The sequence below is a fragment of the Pipistrellus hanaki genome (genome assembly GCF_964339955.1).
Source record: "Pipistrellus hanaki genome assembly, chromosome: 7".
Lineage (NCBI taxonomy): Eukaryota > Metazoa > Chordata > Mammalia > Chiroptera > Vespertilionidae > Pipistrellus > Pipistrellus hanaki.
In genome coordinates this window covers 81,058,726-81,080,762 of record NC_140509.1, presented here as the reverse complement: position 1 = coordinate 81,080,762, position 22,037 = coordinate 81,058,726, and the positions used below count along the sequence as shown (strand labels likewise).

The 22,037-nt window shown below is 47.9% G+C and overlaps 1 protein-coding gene across 2 annotated transcripts in view; it reads right to left on the bottom strand.

The window, feature by feature from the left end:
- AKAP12 (A-kinase anchoring protein 12) overlaps positions 1 to 22,037 on the bottom strand; it is a 71,968-nt gene that overhangs the window by 12,791 nt on the left and 37,140 nt on the right. The window contains exon 2 of one of the 2 annotated variants that reach the window (XM_084890179.1): positions 19,382 to 19,496. In XM_084890179.1, the coding sequence (XP_084746305.1) occupies positions 19,382 to 19,496 (115 nt within the window). Of the gene's footprint in view, positions 1 to 6,527; positions 6,692 to 19,381; positions 19,497 to 22,037 lie in introns of those variants that run through there. The other variant, XM_084890180.1, reaches the window with a different exon arrangement.

The following is a 22,037-nucleotide window of genomic DNA, read 5'->3' as shown; positions in this document are numbered from 1 at the left end:
TGCCCTCGGAACCGCCAGTGCACATGAGCAGTGGACTGCAAAACCCGGCCTGGCATGAACCAAGCACGCCTTCGCTGGGTCGTCAGAGCTTTCTTTCCTTTCTGGAGGATCAGCACAAGGACTGCGCCCTCGGGCACGTTCCCATGACAGTTACCATGTACAGTCACACATTAGGCCTGTGTTTAAGGGGTCCTGTGACCTGCCCATTGTCACATGGCAGGAGTGTGGCGTCCGGCGGGCCAGAGGCTGGCAAAGGGGCAAAGCACAAATGTTACCATTTTAAAATAATTCCGCATTTTTTCAAAGTGTTAAACTTCTCATGTTTCATAAATCATTATACCTTTTTATTATTTGTAAACGCCACTTATGACAAGGAGAAGTATTTACACGTGTCAACGCCCACACGTAGATGCGTTAATTGCTATCTGTCTAATGTGGCTAGCAATTTAAATTTCATTTCAGTGTAAAAAGCTCTGGGTTTTTTTTTCATGGTTACTCTCATGCTAAAAAAAAAAAGGAAGGAAGGAAGGAAGGAAGTACAGGTATCCTACCCACCCACTCACAGATTCTGAAGAGAATATGACAATCATTTTTTAAAAATATGTATTTTATTGATTTTTTTTTTACAGAGAGGAAGGGAGAGAGATAGTTAGAAATATTGAGAGAGAAACATTAATCAGTTGCCTCCTGCACACCTCCTAATGGAGATGTGCCCAAAACCCAGTTACATGCCCTTGACCAGAATTGAACCTGGGACCTTTCAGTCCGCAGGCTGACACTCTATCCACTGAGCTACACCGGTTAGGGCCTGATGGTCTTTTTTTGCAGCCATCACGAAAAGACTGGACAAGCAGGTACGATGGGTACTCAATGGGGGTCAGAGGGAAGCAGGGCCTGGATATTCACATGCTTACTAGTAGAAAGGGCAGGTAAAACCTGATTATACGGGGGAGAGAAAAAAGGCAAAAGACTTTCACATCAACCTCTGAGGGACAGATAGACATGGGTGCCATTCCCTGAGGAGGACAGACCCATGGCTAAGAATACACAACCTGAAGTGAATCAGGGGAAAACAAACACTAAGGAATGTAATGGAAATGCGAGAGAACTAAATGCTTTGAACATGTAATAATGTAAGCACTGTAATAATGTAAGTATATGACATTGATAACTGCACTGTGGTTATGAAAGGGAATATGTCTATTCCTACGAAACACACATGAAGAATTTGGGAGTAAAGGACCCAGATGGACATAACTCACCTCCAAAGATTCAGAAAACCGTATCTCGTGTTGGTTTGTGTTTGTGTTTTGTGTTCCAACATAGGGACTCAATAATGAAGCACACGAGATTATGTTAGCAATAGCTGCATCTGGATGTTCCCTAGACTGTGTTTATTCGTGCAACTTCACGTAAAATTGAAGTTATTTGTGTGTTTTAATATATTTTTATTGATTTCAGAGAGGAAAGGAAAGGGAGAGACAAACATCAATGATGAGAATCATGGATCAGCTGCCTCCTACACACCCCCTACTGGAGATCGAGCAGCCTGGGCATGTGCCTTGGCTGGGAGTCCAACTGTGACCTCCTAGTTCATGGGTCAGCACTCAACCACTGAGCCACACCGGCCAGGCTGAAGTTATTGTTTTTGAAAAACCACTCAGGAGAGTAAACAAGTGCAGATAATAAAAAGTTAGAAAAAAGCAAAACAAAACTGAGTCGTGATTCACCCTACCTGATTTCAGGGGACACTGGATCTTTGCCTCACATTATCTATACTAATAAAAGTGTAATATGCTAATTAGACCAGATGTCCTTCCAGACGACCTTCTGGATGAGGCCGGGGCTGGGAGGGAAGCCTGGGTCCCGGGAGCCAGAGGGAAGCTGGTGGAAGCTGGAGAAAGGAAGGCCTATTCTTACAGGAATTTCACGCATCGGGCCTCTAGTCTAAGATAAGTGCTGTCAATGTAGCGAATAACAGAAAAACTACCCTCCCTTACCTTCCCGCCTCCTGCAAGAAGAGAGAGAATTCAGGTGGAGAAGAAGGTTAGGGCGCATGCGTTCTGGAGGCAGACTGGTGCTTCCATTTCAGCGGCACCGCCGGTGAGCACGGGGCCCTGGGCGGAACGCCCTGACGTTTCTGCTCTCGTCCTCAGCTACAAGGTCACCGCCAGGACTTCCTGCGAAGGCTCCTGAGGAGGATGAGCCGCCAGCTGGCCATCTATACTAACAATGAAACCAACGCTAGAACATTTTTTCCCCCTTCTTCCTTATTGTTTCCTTCAGATCAGAACGATTTGTTCTGAATTATTTTTACCAATTCAAAAAAGAATTAATCTAAATTATAGAGCATGCTAACACTGAGAAAATGGGGATTACAGCCACAGAGACACTGTTCAGAGATAATCACGATGAGTATTTGAATTTTCTTCGGATCAGTCACCCAATAGTCTTAGCAGCTGATGTACAGGCTGCACCTTTATTTTTAAGGCCCCCTATTGTTAAACAATGCACGCTGGTCCAGTTTTTCACTGCCACAGGCAACGCCTGGCCCAAAGCCCTGCATGTGTTCGAACAGAAGAGGGCAGCAGCGAGCAGCTTTCAGCTCTCCCAACAGGAAGCCACCCTTCCCAGGACCTCAGGACCAGAAGGCCCCACACGTATATACCCTTCAGGGGTCCTTTCAAACTCTGAGAGCTGAATCCCATATTGCACCTATTTTTACTTCTTGGGCATCCAAGGAACATTTCAAGGGGGAAAAGACGGGGCACAGACACCCCTCTCACCTCTCTTTGCACACATGTAAAGATCTAGACCCCGTTCCCCATTGTGGACGGAGTGCACATCAGATGCGGCCGAAGCCCTCTTTTCTGTGTTAACTTCCTTCCTCACTTTCCCATCCCAAATGTGCACAAAGTCAGCCCACATTGCCCACGTCTGGCTGAAGGCAGGGATCTCCAAGCAACCACCATCTTTCCCACCCATGACCCAGTCTGTTTTTGAGCAGAAACCGTTTGTAAGGTATTTTCCTGTGCTGTCTGCACACGGGTTCTGAATGAGTTAGAGATGATAGCTTGGGGAGCAAATGGAGTAAAACAAAACAAAACAAAACAAACAAAAAAACAACAGCCTAAAAGATGCAGGTACATCCCTGGCCAGGTGGCTGGGTGGTTGGAGTGATCCTGTACATTGTTTGGAAGCAAGAAGTGATTTCCTTTTCTTTTTACCTCGTCTGAATTTTATTTCCAAACCCTTCAACACAAACAGTGTGATGTAACAAGAAGTGGTTTTAAAAGTAGTGTGCCTACAAGGCGCTTTCATGCATTTAATTTCTTTTCTTTTCCTTTTTTTAAATGATCTCCCTCCAGTAACGGTGAAGTGCCGTGTAGCCGGCGCGCTCCCTCCCCAGGCACAGCGGGGACTGCCCGCGGTGACATCTGGAACTGGTTAACTTTCCCCTACGAGTTGCAGCATCGCCCTGGACCGCTTCCAGGAATTCTCTGCATTCTAAATCCATCCCTTAGATCCACACACCCAACGCCCCCGGTGTCAGGGCTCCCTAACCACAAAACCTCCGAGGGGAGGCGATTAACTGGGATTAGGACTCAGATAAGCCAAGCCCACTGCAGGGGCGCGCGGGTCGCTCCCCCTGGCCTCACAGGAGGCTCCATGGGCACATCCTGCCCAGGAAGAAGGGGCCCTGGACGAGGCGCTCAGCACCGACACTTCTGTGGGACAAGAGGGACTTGGTTTTCAGGACAAAGGGGGGGGAGTTGTCCACCACTTGCTGCAGGGTGATTGTGAGGATAATGGCAAGGGCCACATGGCGGGCACTTGTAAGTGGTCGTTATTATTATTATTACTCTCTCAGTTGTGAGGGAAGCGAGTCTGTGTCCCCCAAGTTGCTGGACAATGGCGCTGCCTCCGTGCAGAGAAGAGCAGCCACGGGGACGGTTTTTATTTCACCCTGAAACATGGCTTGCACAGAGAAATGCGTCATAAATCATCTAGACCTTGCCTGAGGAGTCTTTCTCCAACAGTTTACTCTAGAGTTAGAGACATCACCCTAATTCCTCACGGTGCTTCAGCTGGTCTCATTTTTTGTGAGTTCCCTAATTCAAAAAGGTTTTGCTGTGTTGTGTGTGTTTTTTTTTTCTGGCACACCATTGATAATGGGGGGAGGAGACAACACCTCTTTGATCATCATATCCGATCGCTTCTTTTCTAGATTTTAAGCTAGGCCATGGCTAGGGTGATGTGCGGGAAAGACCTCCAGAAAGGCCATAGTGTGTCATGTGAAGGATCCATCGTGTCATCATTCAAGTCCTGCAGCCCCGTTTCAACGGGGTGCGTGTGGGGTCGGGGCGGGCGTCAGCTCCTTCAGCTCTTCCCTGCTTTTCAGAAATGAAAGCTCATTCCTCAGTAATCCTGCAAAGATGTCATCATCCTGTTCCCTTCCTGGTCGTTGTGAAACTTAAATGCTCCTTGCGTAACGCCGTGCTGAAGAGGGCTGGAATAACTCACATTTAGGTGAGTAATCTGATATTTAATTAACCCTGAAGGCTCTAGGAATCTGGTATTTAATCGACCCTGAACACTCTTCATTGCTTTTCAAGATTCTGACCAGCTCCACAAAGACAGCTGGCTATAAATCTTCCTCATCAGGAAAACGTACAGAAGGAGAAAAAAACAAAACAAAAACACACACACAAATGGTTGAAATTCCCCTTGCGCACTGCGAAATGTTTATTTGCTGTTATAAATTTTGGAGTTAGGGTTTTCTGTGTCCTTTCTTATTACCAGAAAAAAAAAGGGTACTAAATTTTGTCACATTCTCCATTGTAATAGAAGTAAAACTCAGAAAGGAGCCAGTTACTTTAAAAAGTAAGTTGCCTTAAAAATTACAGAGTCCCTCCAACCGCTTCAGATCACAGGGGATGATCTAAATCAATTTTTAAGTCTCCTCAAGTTCCCTAAGCTTAACGCCTGGCTAGTGCTAACTAGGACTGCCTCCCTTTCCCATATGAAACTCAGCCCCTGATAACCAAACAGGGAATACAATAAAGGCCAGGCTGGACATACAAAGAGCACCCAGAAAAGTTTTATGGATGGAGCCCCAGCCCCAGCTGCGACCCACAAACCACGCTCCCAGGCAGCCTCTCTCCGCAGAGGCATTTGTATATTTCACTCCCAGAAAAAGCAGTGATCTGGAGCAAATGGAGAGTCTTGTGTTCCTCATTTTTTAATTTCCTACAGTCTATGCAATGATCACTTCAAGGCACCACGAAAATGTGCATGCCAGGTAAAGGATAGGAAGTCTCTTTGAGTTAACTCGGGGAAGGAATTTGAAGGAAATCTCAAAGTAAACAAGCTAATCTATAGGAAGTGAGAGATGTTTTGTGTTTGGCTAAACTTTCACATCTACTTAAAATTCTTTAAGAGGACAAGGCTTTGCAGAAGCAATTGTATTGGGGGGAAGGGGAGTAAGTCCTAAAAATTCTTCTATAGAAAGAAGACATGTAGTTTTGGCCAGTGATGATCTCAGATAGACACAGAAAAGCTGTTCTTGTAAGCCTAAGTGAGCAAACGGAGTTTCCTGTCCGGGGCGGGGGAAACAGGAGAGAGGAGGGCACAGGCGGCCACGACATGATAAAAACCACGTTAAAGAAGCTGCAGGCCTGAAGCATGTAGCTCGCTTGCCGGAGGTAGGTACCGAATAATGCCAGCCATCCTCAGCCAGCCTTCTAGAAAGCGCGCTGCAGGAGCAGTCACTTGTACCATCCATCGCCTGCTGCTAGCTGCCAGCCCCCATCTTTACAGCGTGTATTTTTCTTTTTTTCTTTTTTTTAAGAAATATTTTATTGATTTTTTTACAGAGAGGAAGGGAGAGAAATAGAGAGCTAGAAACATCGATGAGAGAGTCATCGATCAGTTGCCTCTTGCACACCCCCCACTGGGGATGTGCCCGCAACCAAGATAAATGCCCTCGAACCTGGGACCTTTCAGTCCTCTTTCCACCGAGCCAAACCGGTTTTGGCTACAGCGTCTATTTCTTCACAGAAACCACCCCTTAGGCCAGTGCTAACATTTGGGTCCCCCAAATCTCTGGGGACCCTTCCTGGGGGCATTCCAAATAAGCAGGTCAACATACAGATACTGCAATTTCTCAGAACCAGGAATCTAATATTTCCTAACACAGCAAGTGGATGAGGCTGTCACAACCTACGGTATTTTAAACTTCACCCCAATGAAGGGGATGAGGTCCCCAACAAAACACCCTCCAGGCCTCCCCTAGGCACGGCGGGAAGATTCCGGCCCTGGCCACAAGGACGCATTCGGTGGGTCTGGCTCTTGCTGAACCAGGGAGAGCAGGCTTCCTATCCACGCACAGGTCAGCGCCGGGAGGGAATGACACGCCCATCCGTCGGTGGGTCCCGCCGCCGACCTCCAGGGACCCCCCCCCCCCCCAAATTAGGGCTAGAGGGGAGAAGGCATTTCCTCCACCTGCCGGCCCCTGCCCGCCTCACCTGAGATGGTGATGATCCCCAGCATGGTGACCAGCTCCTCCTGCCGCCGAGGGGCCAGGCAGTGCCCACACCCTGCAGGCTAGCTCTGATCGGAGAGCGCGCAGGGCCACGCCACCCTCCCCAGGTGCCGGGAGCTGCAGCTGCACAAAGCGGCCGGGGTGCGGGCGGGCGGGCAGTTATAGGGGGCCGGCCCCTCCTGCCCGCCCTCCCGCCGCCGCCCCGCTGGCCCCGCCTCGCCGCCCGCCGGGGCCGGAGTCGGTGTCTCATTTGCAAGGAGCGCAGCCCGCCCCGCCGCTGGGCGGCCCGCGGCCCGCGAGCTCGGCGCACACCCAGGGCGGAGAGGACCCCGAGTCAGCAGCATTTCGATCGAAACCATGACCTCACTCCTGGCACCCCAGTTGGTTCTGTATCCCCGCTCTTACTATCAGTCACTGCTCTAGGGAAAGAGCCGCACCGATGGGAAGCTCTGCGGCCGTTTTTTAACGGCGTTCGGCGCCCTCCCGTTTGTTCCAAAGCTGATGATGTGCAGACCGTGGCTCCGTTTAGCACCTGTGTGTGTGTGCCGGGGGGCCATCTGTTTGGCACACGCGGTGCACGGGTCTGAGGGCGGGTACCCGCTTCCTCGAACTCCTCAGAAGGGCTGTTACAGGGCAAACTCGGTGTCTGCAACACTGGATCAGGGCAGCTCGAAAAAGCCCAAGTCCGTGAGCATTCAGTCTGTCTGTTTTTTTGTTTTTAAACTATATATATTTTATTGATATTTTACAGAGAGGAAGGGAGAGAGATAGAGAGCTAGAAACGTTGATGAGAGAGAAACATCGACCAGCTGCCTCCTGCACACCCCCGACCGGGGATGTGCCTGCAACCAATGTACATGCCCCTGACTGGAATCGAACCCGGGACCTTTCAGTCCGCAGACCGACGCTCTACCGCTGAGCCGAAACGGTTTCGGCAGGTCTGTTTGGTTTTAAGCTAAGACTTTTAGATCCAACGGCGCCACCTTCCAACCCACAGACAGCATCCCTCCTCTGACAGCCAGGCCCACAGGGGGAGAACCAGCCACAGCCCAGGCTGGAAATTCAGAACCTTTTAGGCAGCCCTACTTTTTTTTTTTTTTTTTCTTCAATCCTCAATGAAGGGTATATTTTGATTGGTTTTAGAGAGAAAAGGAACATCAATGTGAGAGAGAAACATTGGCCAATCACCTCCCTCATGCAGCCCAACCAGGGATTGAACCCTCAATCTCGGTATGTACCGTGACCAGGAATCGAACCAGAAACCTTTTGGTGTAAGGGACGGACACTCCAACCACACGGCAAGGCAGACAGCCCTAAATTCTTAAATTCCTATTTCACCGAAACTTCAGCTTTGTTCTGTATAAAGACACCAGGTAACTGATAATTCTGACACACTCTTTTGTATGCCGATCTCTGGTTAGGACAGGCCCATTTAGCAACCCCCCCTCCCTCCACCCCCGTCCTGTCTGACCCGTTAATACAGGCTCTTCCTCTAAGCAAACAAAACAATAGTTTGACTATTTCTATTTTCTTTAGATTGCGAAGATCTTGTCCATTCCTTCCTGGCGGCAGGGTGGAAGGTGGGGTGTAACAGGGTGGTGTGGGTTTGTCAAGAAAAAAAAAGCCAACTAGTACAGAGGTCTCAGCTCCTTCTGGCCACTAGGGGGCGCTATGCACCACATTCAGGCCTAAAGGGAACAGAGTTAGAAAGGCTTCAGTTACCTCGGCTATCTGACCTTGTTACAAAAATCAGCTTCCTCCTCCAGACTTGATCTCCCTCTTCTCCCCCGGCCAATGCCCAGCCTGCCTGGCCCTAAATCCGGGTGGGGATGGGGAGGGACACTCCTTGTCCTGGCGCCTGGGAGCTGTGCTCAGAGGGAGCCACCTCCCAGCTTCCTCACCTTTCATCTTCCACAAAAGAGCCTTCACTTTGGTTCACAAATCCCTCCGTTATAACGGGAGTCTGGTGAGTGAGAGAAGCTGCTGGTGCTAGTGGTGTCTGCAGTCCACACAGTAGCTCCACCTTCCTCCCCCACCCGCTGTGCCCCCAGCCCCAGCCCCCGCCCCATGGCTGTGCTGATCACAGAAAAGGCTGGCTCTGGAGGCTGTCTTTGTGACCATTTACTGAGTGGCCTGCAGCCCTCCCAACATGGGGATCAGCCCACACACCGGGTCTCCAGTGGAGCCCACACCCCTCCCAGACTTGTCCCAGGAGGCCCCCGACCCCCAGGATCTGAGGTCTCAGCTCTCCAGTTCTCAGCCCCAGCTGCTGGGGACAGACAGCCCGGGGCTTTCTTTCACTTGGTGTCGCCTGTGAAGCACACATGTCCCCCTCACAGGCGCACACATCGATCGGGACCTTGCTTCGCGGCTGCGCCCTCAGCTCCTTCCATCCCCAGTGTGACGTCTGACAACAGGACGAGCAGCAGCTGTTTCCCTGGGCTGGGTGGGAAGATGCCTCGCTAGTTCCAAAGCGTAGGCCCAAAGCAACATGTAAAAAGCCAGAGGTATTGCTGCTCAGTTTCGGCACTTCAACTTTCGATTTATTTTGGTGACGCTGGCCAACACACTAGCACAACCGATTTTGATATTCTTAAAGGGGCCGGTGGAAAGCCGTCCCATAGCAGACAGCTCTCCTCGGTTCTCCACCTCTCGTGTGATCAGCCACAGGTGTGTGGTCCAGCCGCCCCCCCCCGCCCCCCCCCCCCCCGCCCCTCAAGCCTCTAGGTGTCTGGATTTCAGAAGAAAAGTCGTCGAGCAGGCTATCTACTTTTATGGCCACTTCCATCCCCTGTTTTCTTGCTTTTGTTAAATCAGAACTTTTAGAGGATGACATCATCACCCAAAGCAAAGGTCATGGGAAAATGTTTACCAACAAAACAGATGACAGAAAGAGTGTTTTCCCCTAAGGCGGTGGTTCTCAACCTTCCTAATGCCAAGGCCCTTCAATACAGCTCCTCATGTTGTGGTGACCCCGAACCATAAAATTATTTTTGTTGTTACTTCATAACTGTAATTTTACTACTGTTATGAATCGTCATATAAATATCTGTGTTTTCCAATGGTCTCAGGCTCTACAGCAGCGGTTCTCCCCCTGTGGGTCACGACCCAAAGGTTGAGAACCGCTAGCAGGGTCGCCTATGTGGGAGGTAACCTCTCTCTCTCTCTCTCTCTCTCTCTCTCTCTCTCTCTTCTCTCTCTCTCTCTCTCGTCTCCTTTCCTCTCTAAAAAGTAAAGAAAAAAGAAAAAGAAAAAGAAAAAGAAAGAAAAAGAAAGCTGCTGCCAACAGGAAAACTGTGAACGAGGAGATGAATGTACACATTGAATCTAAATGACACCCAAATGGCACAGGCCGGGCAGGCGCTCCTGGGCTCAGCGTATTTTCATGTCTCTCTCCCCGTGCTACGAACTCAGACAAACACCAGCTAATTGAATGTTATGGTCCAGTGGAGTTGGACATGTTTATACAGACACGGGTATTGTTACTCAAAATCCTCCAGACAAACAATCAGAAGACTAGCTCCCCAGAGGGACAGTGGTGATGCAGCAAAAGAGCTAACGGGACTTGAAAGCACTGGCCACAGTGATTTAAGGAAAGAAAAGGGAAGACAAATATGTAAGAACACAGTCCCAATCATGGCAGGGGCATAAAATAAGTATCCTGTCTCCCTTTTAGCAAGTCCACCTATTTTACATCCTTTGATCTGGCAATTCTATGTCGATGAAGTATGCCAAGTGAGAGGTAGAGATTTACAATATGTATGAGAATGTCTACTGTTCGGGATGTACAATATTTAAGAGCCTAAATGTCCCAATGGCAGGAAAGTGTATATCGAACACTCTTCAGTGGAATATTTGTGATTTATAAATCTACACCTCTTCAGGGCAGATGCAGGATAAAATTATATAGTCCATATAATCCTAATTTTGCTTTTTTAAATGCATATATATACACGAAGCTGAGATAGAGACCAGGAAAAAAAAACCAACCATAGTGAAATCATGGGAATTTTCTGTCTCAGAATTTCCCCACATTTTACAAATCTCCTAAATAACCTTCTGTCACTTTTATGTGAGATGGAAGCACGCTGGACACCTGGCCCTGGTGGTCCGGGGGGCCCAGCACGCAGGACCCTGAACCTTAGAGCTGAACCTCTGATGTCTATCCAAAGTGCAAGGAGGCCTAAACCGTCATTTAAAAATATATATATATTTTATTGATTTTTCACAGAGAGGAAGAGAGAGGGATAGAGTTAGAAACATCGATGAGAATCATTGATCAGCTGCCTCCTGCACACCCCTCCTTGGGGATGTGCCCGCAACCAAGGTACATGCCCTTGACCGGAATTGAACCTGGGACCTTTCAGTCCACAGGCCGATGCTCTATCCACTGAGCCAAACTGGTTCCGGCTAAAGCGTGATCTTAAACTCCCCAATCAGGCCATCAATGTCAGCAAGCTGCAATCAGATGGAAGTCAAAGTGCAACCTTACTAAAGTTATGCACTCAGGAAAAACCTGCTTCCCCACCAGGCTGGGTCAGGCCCGTGGTCAGGAGGGCGTGCTGCCGGAGTGGCCTGTGTCTGAGTGCCCTGCTCCTCTGAAGGCGGAACACCTGACTCCGGGGTAGTCCGGAGGGCACCGGGTCTGGGAAGCTGGCTTCCCGGCCTGGTTCTCCCGAGAGCTGTGTGGCCGGGACGAGTGTCCCTGGGCCTCCGAGGGAGGAGATAAACATACCACCCGTGCTAACGCTATTCTGAGGGGCAAATAGAGGTTAACGCCAGAACGTCTGAGTATGTTCTAGAAGCAACGTACGCGTTAGCTATTAGGCTTATTTTAAATCATGCTTTTTAATTTATTTTTTATTTTTCAATGATGCATCCTTTTACTTAACCATTTCCCTGTTGTTTGGCTATTACAAGTAATATGGCAAAAAATCTTTGCATTTAAGATGGTCAGAAGTGAGAATACAATGGTAAAAAAAAAAAAAAAAAAAAGTCTTAAGGTTCTATACATATCAAAAATTCGCTTTCCTGGAAAAACTATCATTTACTCCCTGGGTGGAGGAAAATGCCAGTTTTAACACACTCTGGTCAGCATTGTAAAGCACGCATTCTTAATATCAGCAGCAGTTGCCTCCAGTAAAATGGGTTCCTAGGGAGGAGGCTAAAAAAAATTAACTATTTATTGTTTTTTAAATATATATTTTCATTAATTTCAGAGAGGAAGGGAGAGGGAGAGACAAAAACATCAATGATGAGAAAAACCTCCTGGATCAGCGGCCTCCTGCAGGCCCCACACTGGGGATCAAGCCTGCAACCCTGGCAGGTGACGGAATCGAACTGTGACCCCCGGGTTCATAGGTTGACACTGGCTATCTTTATTGCTGAAAGTAATACAAATGTCCCCTTTCCCCCCTATTACTCCCTTCCAGCCCTTCCTCACCTCCCAAAGTTAATTCTTTATGTATGAAGCACAGATACAGATATATAACGTAAATGGGTATCTATGCTATTAAAATTTGAAGGAAGAACAATTAGGAAAAAAAATGTCTCAGAAGACTCATTAGGGGAGTGATTGTGAAAAGAAGGTTGAGAAGTACTCCTTTGAATATAAGTAAGCCTCATTTTAAAGAAGCCTTTGAAAAAACTATATATATAAAAGCCTACGCGGTCAAACAACCGGTCGTTATGATGCACAATAACCAACAAGGGGCAGATGCTCAACACAGGACCTGTCACCTGGTGGTCAGTGCACTACCACAGCCAACCTCCCTTGGTTCCTCCCCCTGGCCGGCAGGCCCCTATCAGTCCCCCAACCTCCAGTGGTCCCTCCCCCCCACTCCTACCAGCTGGCACTGATCACTGGCCAGGCTGAGGGACCCCACATGTGCACAAATTCGTGCACCAGGCCTCTAGTGTTGCAAGCATGTGCTTTTATCATCAATTTTTTCAGAAATGCATCCTAATAAGAGAAGCATCATCCTGTGCTAGAAGCAGTCAACCTGAGAGTCAGCTCACTTCTCCAAGAGAAACTATCTTTCATGTGCCTGAAGCCTTAACCAAAAGGAGTGGGAGGGAGGGGCAAGCTGCTGGAAGAAATGGTGACTAGCGACCCAATCCCTCTGTCCCACAGCTCTCCACTTGACTTACAATATGAGCCCCAAGCAAGCCACAGGTTGCTTGGGGCTCATATTGTAAACCACATCTAGTAGTCACATCAAAAAGAATAAAAAACACTTGTGGTTAATTTTAATATATTTGATTTTCTCCCAATGTATCCATAATATTATGTCAACATGTACGCAATGTGGAAAATGATTAATTTTACATTCTGTTTTGTACTAAGTCTTCAAATCCCAAGGTGAGCACATCTCTGACGTGATTAGGCACAGCCATGTATGGCCAGAGCACACACTGGACCTACACACAAAACTGAACATCCCTCCTCTCTCTGTCATTCTTACCCAATGGCAGTCTAATCTCTCTGACTCTTGGGAAGAAACAACCCAATTACAGAATTACCCAAACTTCTGCAGTGCCCAATTCAGAGCTGGTCCCTTTGTTTTCTCAGGAGCATAAACCCAAATCCTACAGTAAACACTCCCACCTCCCTCCCACTCACTGAGATGCCCAGGCAGGAGTTTTCCCTTGGTGCAGCCACTACAAAAAGGTCACAGGGTTGGACTACAGATGAGTTCTTAAGGAGCAAGGAATTAAAATTCCTATTCACAGATTTAATGGGTACAGCTGTCTTTTGCATTGCCTCTTAATTTGAGTTAGCATGTTCAAATCTATTATTTTTTCCCACCAACTTTTAAAGAGACCTTGCATAGAAATAAACTTTTAAAGAAATCCTCAGAGACATAAAAGATACTGCAGCCAAGAAAAAAATAGGATACTTAAAAAAAAAAAAAGAAAGAAAGAAATTAAAAATATAGTAGCAAAGACAAACCATATATATAAGCAAAATGAAATCTAGTCTTGAGGACATTCTCCCAAAACACAGAGCCAACCACAAAGAGATAAAAAGTAGAAAAAAGGTTTCAATTAGGCCCGGTCTAGAAAGTCTAAAATCTGGCTAATGGTAGTTCCGAAAGGAGAACAGAGAGAGAAAAAGAAGAAAATCACTTCCCTGGAGTGAAGCGCCCGTGTTTGGGGATTGAAAGTGGTCATGAGCACCAGCAGACTGACTAATGGATGCACCTGGCGCCTGTCATTAGAGGATCTTCGGAGACTGAGGACGGAGGGTGGGCAGGACCCGAGTGCTGCCCCAGGGATGAGGACGCAGAACAGTGCCCGATTCCAGCAGCAACGCCCTGACCAAGACGATACTGACGGACTCCCGTGCTCCAACACCGAAGGCAAACCAACTCAACTGGGAATGTTCGGGGCCAAGACGTGACAAGCACGAGGAAAGAGTTGCATTTTTGTAAAACCTTCACTCGCTGGGTCTGGACAGTGAGCCACAGAGCCTGCGGTTCATCTCGGGGGCTGCGCGGGAGGCCGGCTGAGGAGCCAGCCTGGCTCTGTGCCTCGGCCACTCCATTTCCAAGGAAACAAGTGCTTGGAAAGTGGGACTTCTCCTCCTCTCTCTTCTAGCTACTGGGTCAGGTGAGGGTCAGGCGAGGCTCTGAGCTTATGATCACGGAGCGGGAAGTACCGAAAGGGTGAGCGGTATTTCCGCAGCAGAAATGCATATCAACATGCACCAATACTTCCTTCATGCCTTTTGGCTTTGGCTCATTTACCAGCATCCTTGGCTAGAGATATCCCTCCCTCCCTCTCTCTCTCTCTCTCTCTCTCTCTCTCTCTCTCTCTCTCTCTCTCTCTTTAAAAAGAAGATATATTTTATTAGTTTTTTACAGAGAGGAAGGGAGAGGAACAGTTAGAAACACTGATGAGAAACATCGACCAGCTGCCTCTTGCACACCCCCCACTAGGGATGTGCCCACAGCCAAGGTACATGCCCTTGACCGGAATCGAACCTGGAACCCTTGAGTCCGCAGGCCAATGCTCTATCCACTGAACCAAACCGGTTACGGCGGCAAGAGACCTCTTTTATATATTCTCCATCCATGTACGCCCCTCCTCTGGCCAATTCCTTCGGCACGTCATAACACTTGGTGTGAAGCAAACCGAGTTGTTCTCGCTGCTTACAGAGTTGGAGAGACCGTTCTTAAGGAGCAGGAATGTTGACACTGAAACCCAGCTATGCTTGGCAAGCTTCCATCACACACACTCGTAGTTGAAATATATATATAAGGCCTGGCACTGATCTTTTAATGTGGGACAGCTTGTTTTCTCTGGAGATGTTTTGCCTAGGGGAGAAGAGATGAAAGGGAAGACAAGATAAATGTGTTCCAATATTTAGAGGGCTGCTGTGCGGGGAAGGGAGGGGATCTGTTCCAGGCCATTCCAGGGGCAGTGCTGGGAGCAGAGCAGGGCAGTGGAGCACTGGCTGCTGCTGCTGCTTCTTCTTCTTCTTCTTCTTCTTCTTCTTCTTTTTTTTTTTTTTTTTTTAATATATTTACTGGCTTCTTTTTTATAGAGAAATGCCCCCGACCTTCCAGTGTGTAAGCGGAACGGCCTCCGACTGACCTGGGGCAGGAGCCTGGATAGACAGCCGCACGTCCCCTTCCACTAAGGCTTTCTGGCCCCAAACTTCACGTTTCACGGGTCCCTCAGGAAGGCAGGTGTTCTGGGCTGCACTGTGTCCCCTCCAAAAAGAGACACCTCCCAGAAACTAAACGTGATGACACCTTGATCTTGGACTTCGAAGCCTCCAGACTGAGAGAAAGTAAATTTCTGGCCCTGGTCCGTACGGCTCATTTGGTTGGGCGTTATCCAGTGCACAGAGAGGTCGCTGGTTCAATTCCCGGTCAGGGCTCCTGCCAGGGTTCGGGCTCAGTCTCTGGTAGGGTGTGTACTGGAGGCAGCCAATCCATGTTTCCCTCTCACATTTCCTCTCACATCACTGTTTCTGTCCCCCTCCTCCCCTCCCTTCCGCTTTCTAAAAATCAATAAAGATATTTTAAAAAAATTTTTAAAGAATAAATAATAGATACATAAATAAATTTTTGTGGTTTACACTACCCATTCTGTGGCATTTCATCATGGCAGCCCCAGCAAAGGAACACAGCAGGATAGCTGCCTTGTGTGTGGTGTCGGCCTACATACTGCGAGCCCACAGAAAGACACATTCCAGCAACCAGTTCGTCCACTAAGGAAATCCAGCACATCCACTTCTCACCAAAGGAAGTAACACATGCGCTGGTAACACTGGGGGTACGGGTGGACATGGGCAGGGTACTGGCACTTTCACTACACAAGTAGTTGGGGAAAATTCTAAGTATGCTCCTCAGGAATAAGACTCCTCTGGTAGCCCTAACCAGTTTGGCTCAGTGGATAGAGCGTCGGCCTGCAGACTCAAGGGTCCCAGGTTCAATTCCAGTCAAGGGCATGTACCTTGGTTGCAGGCTCATCCCCAGTAGGGAGTGTGCAGGAGGCAGCTGATCGATGTTTCTCTCTCATCGATGTTTCTAACACTCTATCTCTCTCCTTTCCTTTCTGTAAAAAAATAAATAAAATATATTTTTTTAAAAATATCTTACTCCTTCTACCTCCCCTCTCCCCCATTTTTTTAAGCTAGAAGGAAAAATTAAGGCTCATTGCACTGTCAGACTTGGATGCAGTTCAGAGGGAAAAAGTCTTCTCCATACAGCTTGGCTGTTAATAACAAAACAAACAAACAAAATCTGTGTTTCTTTAAAGATGAAAGCACTAGACTATTATACCCCAAATTTGTCACAATGACCTAAGTAATTTCAGAGAGGCGTGCTAAGAACACCGCTACAGAGCAGGGACTGGATTAAAACCGATCCCAGAAACTGCACAGCTTTCGTGCTTTTGTCAAGTTCAAGGCCTATTTGGTGAGTGTTCGCCCTCGTTTTCAAAACAGGATACAGCTTGAGAAACAATGCAATAATATTGTACTCAAAATACCAGAGTGGGGAAAACAAAAACCCCTCTCTCTGTCTACTGAGCGCTTACGTTCAGTAGCATGTGGAGACTAAGAGTCCTCATTTCATCATGAGCAGGTCAGCGTCCGATTTCACGTTCCCAGCAACACCTGGGCAACCCCTAGCAAGCACCCGAGAGAGCCCAGCGTGGGGACCAAAAAGCATCCAGCTGTGTCAGAGCTGATGCCACCAAGAAGCCATGGATGACTCTATAGAGCTGCGTGTTAAACCACGCAGGAAATAAATGGATATAGCCGAAACCAGTTTGGCTCAGTGGATAGAGCGCCAGTCTTCAGACTGAAAGGTCCCAGGTTCTATTCCGGTCAAGGGCATGTACTTTGGTTGCGGGCACATCCCCGGTGGGGTGTGTGTAAGAGGCAGCTGATTGATGATTCTTTCTCATCAGATGTTTCTAGCTCTCTATCCCTTACCCTTCCTCTCTGTAAAAAAATCAATAAAATATATTTTAAAAAAATAAATAAATGGATATAAAGCGAAAAACAGGCCCTCCACTCCCATAGAAGTAACTATATAATATTGTTAAAGCTAACTTCAAACGGTGTCTTCATGCACTCCAATATTTGCTGAAGCACCTACTAGGTGTCAGACACTGTTCTAGGCTCAGAGGATTCAGGATGGAACCATCTAGAACCCCCCTCAGTCCCAGCGGAGGTGGGGGTAAGACACAGGCATGCGGGGTGCCAGATGTTGACAAGTGATGCGGAGAGAAATGACGAGGAATGTGGGCAACAGGCCTGTCTGCATGAAAACACCACCACGGTGCCAATAATGTCACCAACGGAAACAGAAAAGGGTTTGAATCAGAAAAACATTTCTTCCCAGTAGAGAAACAGCCTCTCAGAGAGAAAAACAAGTATCTGGGGGGAGGCGGGCCATCTTCGAACAGAGACCTGGAGCAGCCCTTGGGGCACTCACTACCCAGAACGTCCCTAAATGATCAAAAGCAAAGGAAAACTGCTTGTCATTCCAGAATGGATTTTCTGTGAGGTAACGAGATCCGCAGGGAGGGCTGATGGCGTGGCAGTGACCCTGTGGCCTGTCCGTGTCCCACAGGCACGGCTCCGGAGCCGGCTGGTTCCAACAGCAAACACATCAAAGCCAAGGCGGTGCTGAGAAGCACCACGTGAGAAATGAAATTCTCCAGCTTTCAAGTTAAGCTTCTAGGTAGCTGACCAGTAGCTCCTTCGTGCCCCTGTCTGTGGGAATATTCAGGCACAGAGAAGTAGGATCCTGGGACAGGTAAGAAGCCCACCCTCAGGAAAGCTTCTGCTTTAAGCAACAACATTTTGGGGTCTTTTTGGTCTTTATTTTTCTTTTTTTTTAAAATATATATTTTATTGACTTTTTACAGAGAGGAAGGGAGAGGGATAGAGAGCTAAAAACATCAATGAAAGAGAAACACCGACCAGCTGCCTCCTGCACACCCCCTATCGGGTATGTGCCCACAACCAATGTACATGCCCTTGACCGGAATCGAACCCGGGACCCTTCAGTCTGCAGACCGATGCTCTATCTACTGAGCCAAACCGGTTTGGGCTATTTTTCTTTTTTAAAAATTATATTTTTATTTATTTCAGAGAGGAAGGGAGAGGGAGAGATAGACACATCAGTGATGAGAGAGGATCACTGACCAGCTGCCTCCGGCACACCTCCTATTAGGGATCAAGCCCACAACCAGGCATGTGCTCTGACCAGGAATCGAACTGTGACCTCCTGATTCATACTCAACCATTGAGCCACACTGGCCAGGCTGGTCTTTATTTTTCTTGGGGTGAGTATCGCCCCTGGGGTCAGAGCAGCTATACAATAGTGGTCCCCATGCCCATTACCTGAGCAACCTGGTCACCATTCTCTGAAGAGGGCAGCACAGCCTGTTCTCTGGTTAGCGGGCAGATACTCTGAAAGCAGCAACCCCCAGGGGCCAATGCTAGCGCCCAGCATCCAACTGCTGGTGCCAATGTCCTCCCTCTGGCTGTGCAAACAGTGTGAGCAAAGCACGTGTGAGCAAAAATGTCCAAGCCAAAAGAAGACCACCACTGTTTGCTCACACAAACACAAGTGACCTGTGAAAGGTGGAGAGGAAACATGGCTCTCACATGCTTTATGATGTTGGCTATGTCTACTATGCAGAAAGGAAATAAATAAATAAATAAATAAATGAATGAATAAATAAATAATGACTTGTCAACAATAAATTCAAACGTATTAAAACCCGAGACAATCGCTTGCTTGCTGGTATACAGCAATGAGTTCTCTAGGTCCTTTAACAACCAAATACATTATTGCCAGAACCACCCCTCCAGGATCTCAAGGCCCAGGGGCTGCATGCATGCAGCATCTCACGGTTTAGGCAAAGAGGGAAACGCACAGGATGACACCCCTGTGCCCCTGCAGCGGGCTCTCTCCAGAGTGAGAGATGCTGGCTTTTAAAGCAACAGGTTCACATTAGACACCAGACAAGTAATTGGGACGAGGCAGCAGTGAGAACACAAAACAAAAAACGCGATGTTCCAGGTGAGGAGTCTGAGGAGGAAGAAGCGTGACTTCACTTCCTGTGCCCAGGAACTGGTCTACAACTTCCTCACCTGGGTGTAGGGCCTACCCCCATGGTCAGATCAACATTTCCTTTGGTAACCAATCCACTGCTTATCTTGTCAACACCACCGGTCCCCGGGGAGGATGACGGTATCTACCCATCCCGCCCAGACCCGTGTTTATTCCTCTCCTGGGCTCACGGCGGGTGTGGTTTGCCCTCCAGCCCCCGTGGTTCTGCTCGGAGCCTGGAAGGGTGACTTACCCTCTGGGACAATGACTTCCGCCTCCTGGCCGTTCAGGGCCCCCTCCTGGGCGGTGAGCTCTTCCTGTTCGGCTAAGCCGTTGAGGGTGGACAGCTGGCCATTCTTCTGGAGGAGCTACGGGAAGACAAAACGTAATTTCAGTCTTCACAGCCAAGTTAGAAATCTGGGAACTTCAAGAAAGAGAAATCATTTCGAGGAGAAATACAGAGAAAGAGGAGGGTGGGTGACAGTGAAGATTTAAGCCCTTTTTATTCATCTGAATGATCCAGCTACCCTTCAAAAGCAGATAAGTGTACACACAATTCATTCATTCATTCACTCATTCATTCATATGAACCCTTCTATGATTTACACACCCACCATTCCAGGCTTATTTGAGATATAACAAACAATAAATACATCAGGTGTGGTCCCCACCATTTTGAGCTTATAAACTACCATGGAAGGCAGATTTAAATTAAAAAAAAAAGTCTATTACTTAAATGTTTCCTTGTGATTGGAAGTTGTGCATATTTGACTAGAACAAGCATAGGTGACAATGTGTCCTTCTCAAGGGAGAGGGCAGACAGTTAAAAAAAATAATGACTAACTCGCAGCTCTGGAACCTGTCATAGAGGAGGAACCCACAGAACAAAGGACAGTAACTGAGGGGCCTGTCCGAGGCTGGGTGTCGGAGGGCCTCTCAGAGGAAGCAGAGTAAAACTGAGGTCCAAGCTCCCGGGCAAGGGGAGGCTGAGAGGCGGGAGTGAGAGCAGAGAAAGGGACAAGTTGAAAGACTCCATGGTTCCAAGGCCAGTTTATGCAGAGTGAACAAAAAAGAGGTATGTAACCCATTTTTATGAATAATTGTTTTTTTCCATAAAAATATTACTGAAACGGTCATTTGCAATCTTCGCCATTGAATAGCTTGTGCAATTGAGGTCATCAATTGCAAAAACAATAGACATACAGACATGCCCTCAGGCCATTTTTTTTTTAATCCTGAGACTATAGGTAAAAAAATGTGAAGCCAAATAAAAATAGCACAGTAAACCATAGCCGATTTGGCTCAGTGGCTACAGTGTTGGCCTGCAGACTTAAGGATCCCGGGTTCGATTCTGGTTGTGGGCTCAATCCCTGATAGGGGGCGTGCAGGAGGCAGCCAATCAGTGATTCTCATCACTGAAGTTTCTATTTCTCTCCCACTCTCCCTTCCTCTCTGAAAGCAATAAAAATATATTTTAAAAATAAATAAATAACAAAAATAGCACAATAACCCATAGGAACCTCAAGATTTCAACAATGCTTTATAGTTCATGTGCTTTTCCCATTTGTCTTAAAGCCAGCGTAGCAGGTGCCAGGGTTTCCATCTCACAGGTGAGGAGGCGTGATGGCAGGCTGGCCGGACAAGCTCAGGAACGGAGGCGGCCGTGGCCTGGAGGCCAGGCCTCACCCCTGACCGCGTCCAGGGTTTCCCTACAACACGATGCACTGTTGCAGGCCCTGTTGCCACACACAGTGATAAAACGCCTCCAAGGACACTCCGCAGCATCCAGACCTGGACCCCAAAGAAGTCCCAAAGCTTAGCACTCCATTCAGCATCGCTCCACACTGCTGACAGGCCAGGGAGCAGGCTGGCCAAACCAGTGACTCCCACCACAGCCTTAAAGGGACAGCGGGCTCAAGACAGTCCATCTGGAAGGCTTGAACTGTGCTGCATTCACTCCACCTGGCTGTTCCCGGCTCCCGGAGAAGTTGCCCTTCCATGCCTGGGCCGCCTCCTGAACCTGTGCCGCTGCCTTCCCTGCGCGCATGGCCCACGGAGCGGCTGGCTTCCGCAGGCCATGCTGAGCCCACTATTAGTCAGAACACTCCGGTTACACTTCCACTTAAGTTCTTCTCTTACCAAAATATGAAAGATGGGCCTTTTAAATGAAACCCAATGACAACGGCCAAGGTGGGGGAGGGAGGTCTCCACAACGCCCATCAGCAAAAAGGTCCATGATGACGAGTATGTTAGCTCAATCCCACTAGAGATGTGCACAGGTGAGACCTACATTTGGTTAACAACACGAAGAAGAGCCACCCCACTGGCTTTGTGCTCCAAAAGGGTAGACGCCTCCTTTGAGCAAATCAAAACCCTCAATGTTTTCAAGCTTATATCCTTGGCTAAAAACTAAGCAAGGAACATATGATCTTAGGCTGCACGGTAACCCCACGGATCCTGGACCTAAAAAATGCTGATATGTACGCCATAGCATGGCAAACTCAACAGGGAACCTGAGAAAGCCGTTCTAACACATTCATTTCAATGCAGTAAATGTTGGTCAACTGAGCGCCTGGTTTAGGAACCAGGACGCTGAAGTTGTATAGAGTTTAGAGTTCTACAGAGTTTCTATAATTCTTGAAAGATTTCTCATATGCTTTGTAAATTATCAAATCCAAATTACCTTTAGCAGGAGTCAAATTTAATGTGAAGGATCTGATACGACACAGGCACAAACCTTCATCCACGTTTAGAAATGTTATATGTATCAATACATTTGGGTGAATGGGTGAAAAGGGTGAAGGGATTAAGAAGTACAAATTGGTTGTAACAGAATAGACATGGGAATGTGAAATACAGCACAGGGAATATACTAGCCCTTTGCACTCCGAACCATTCTGGACATTGGC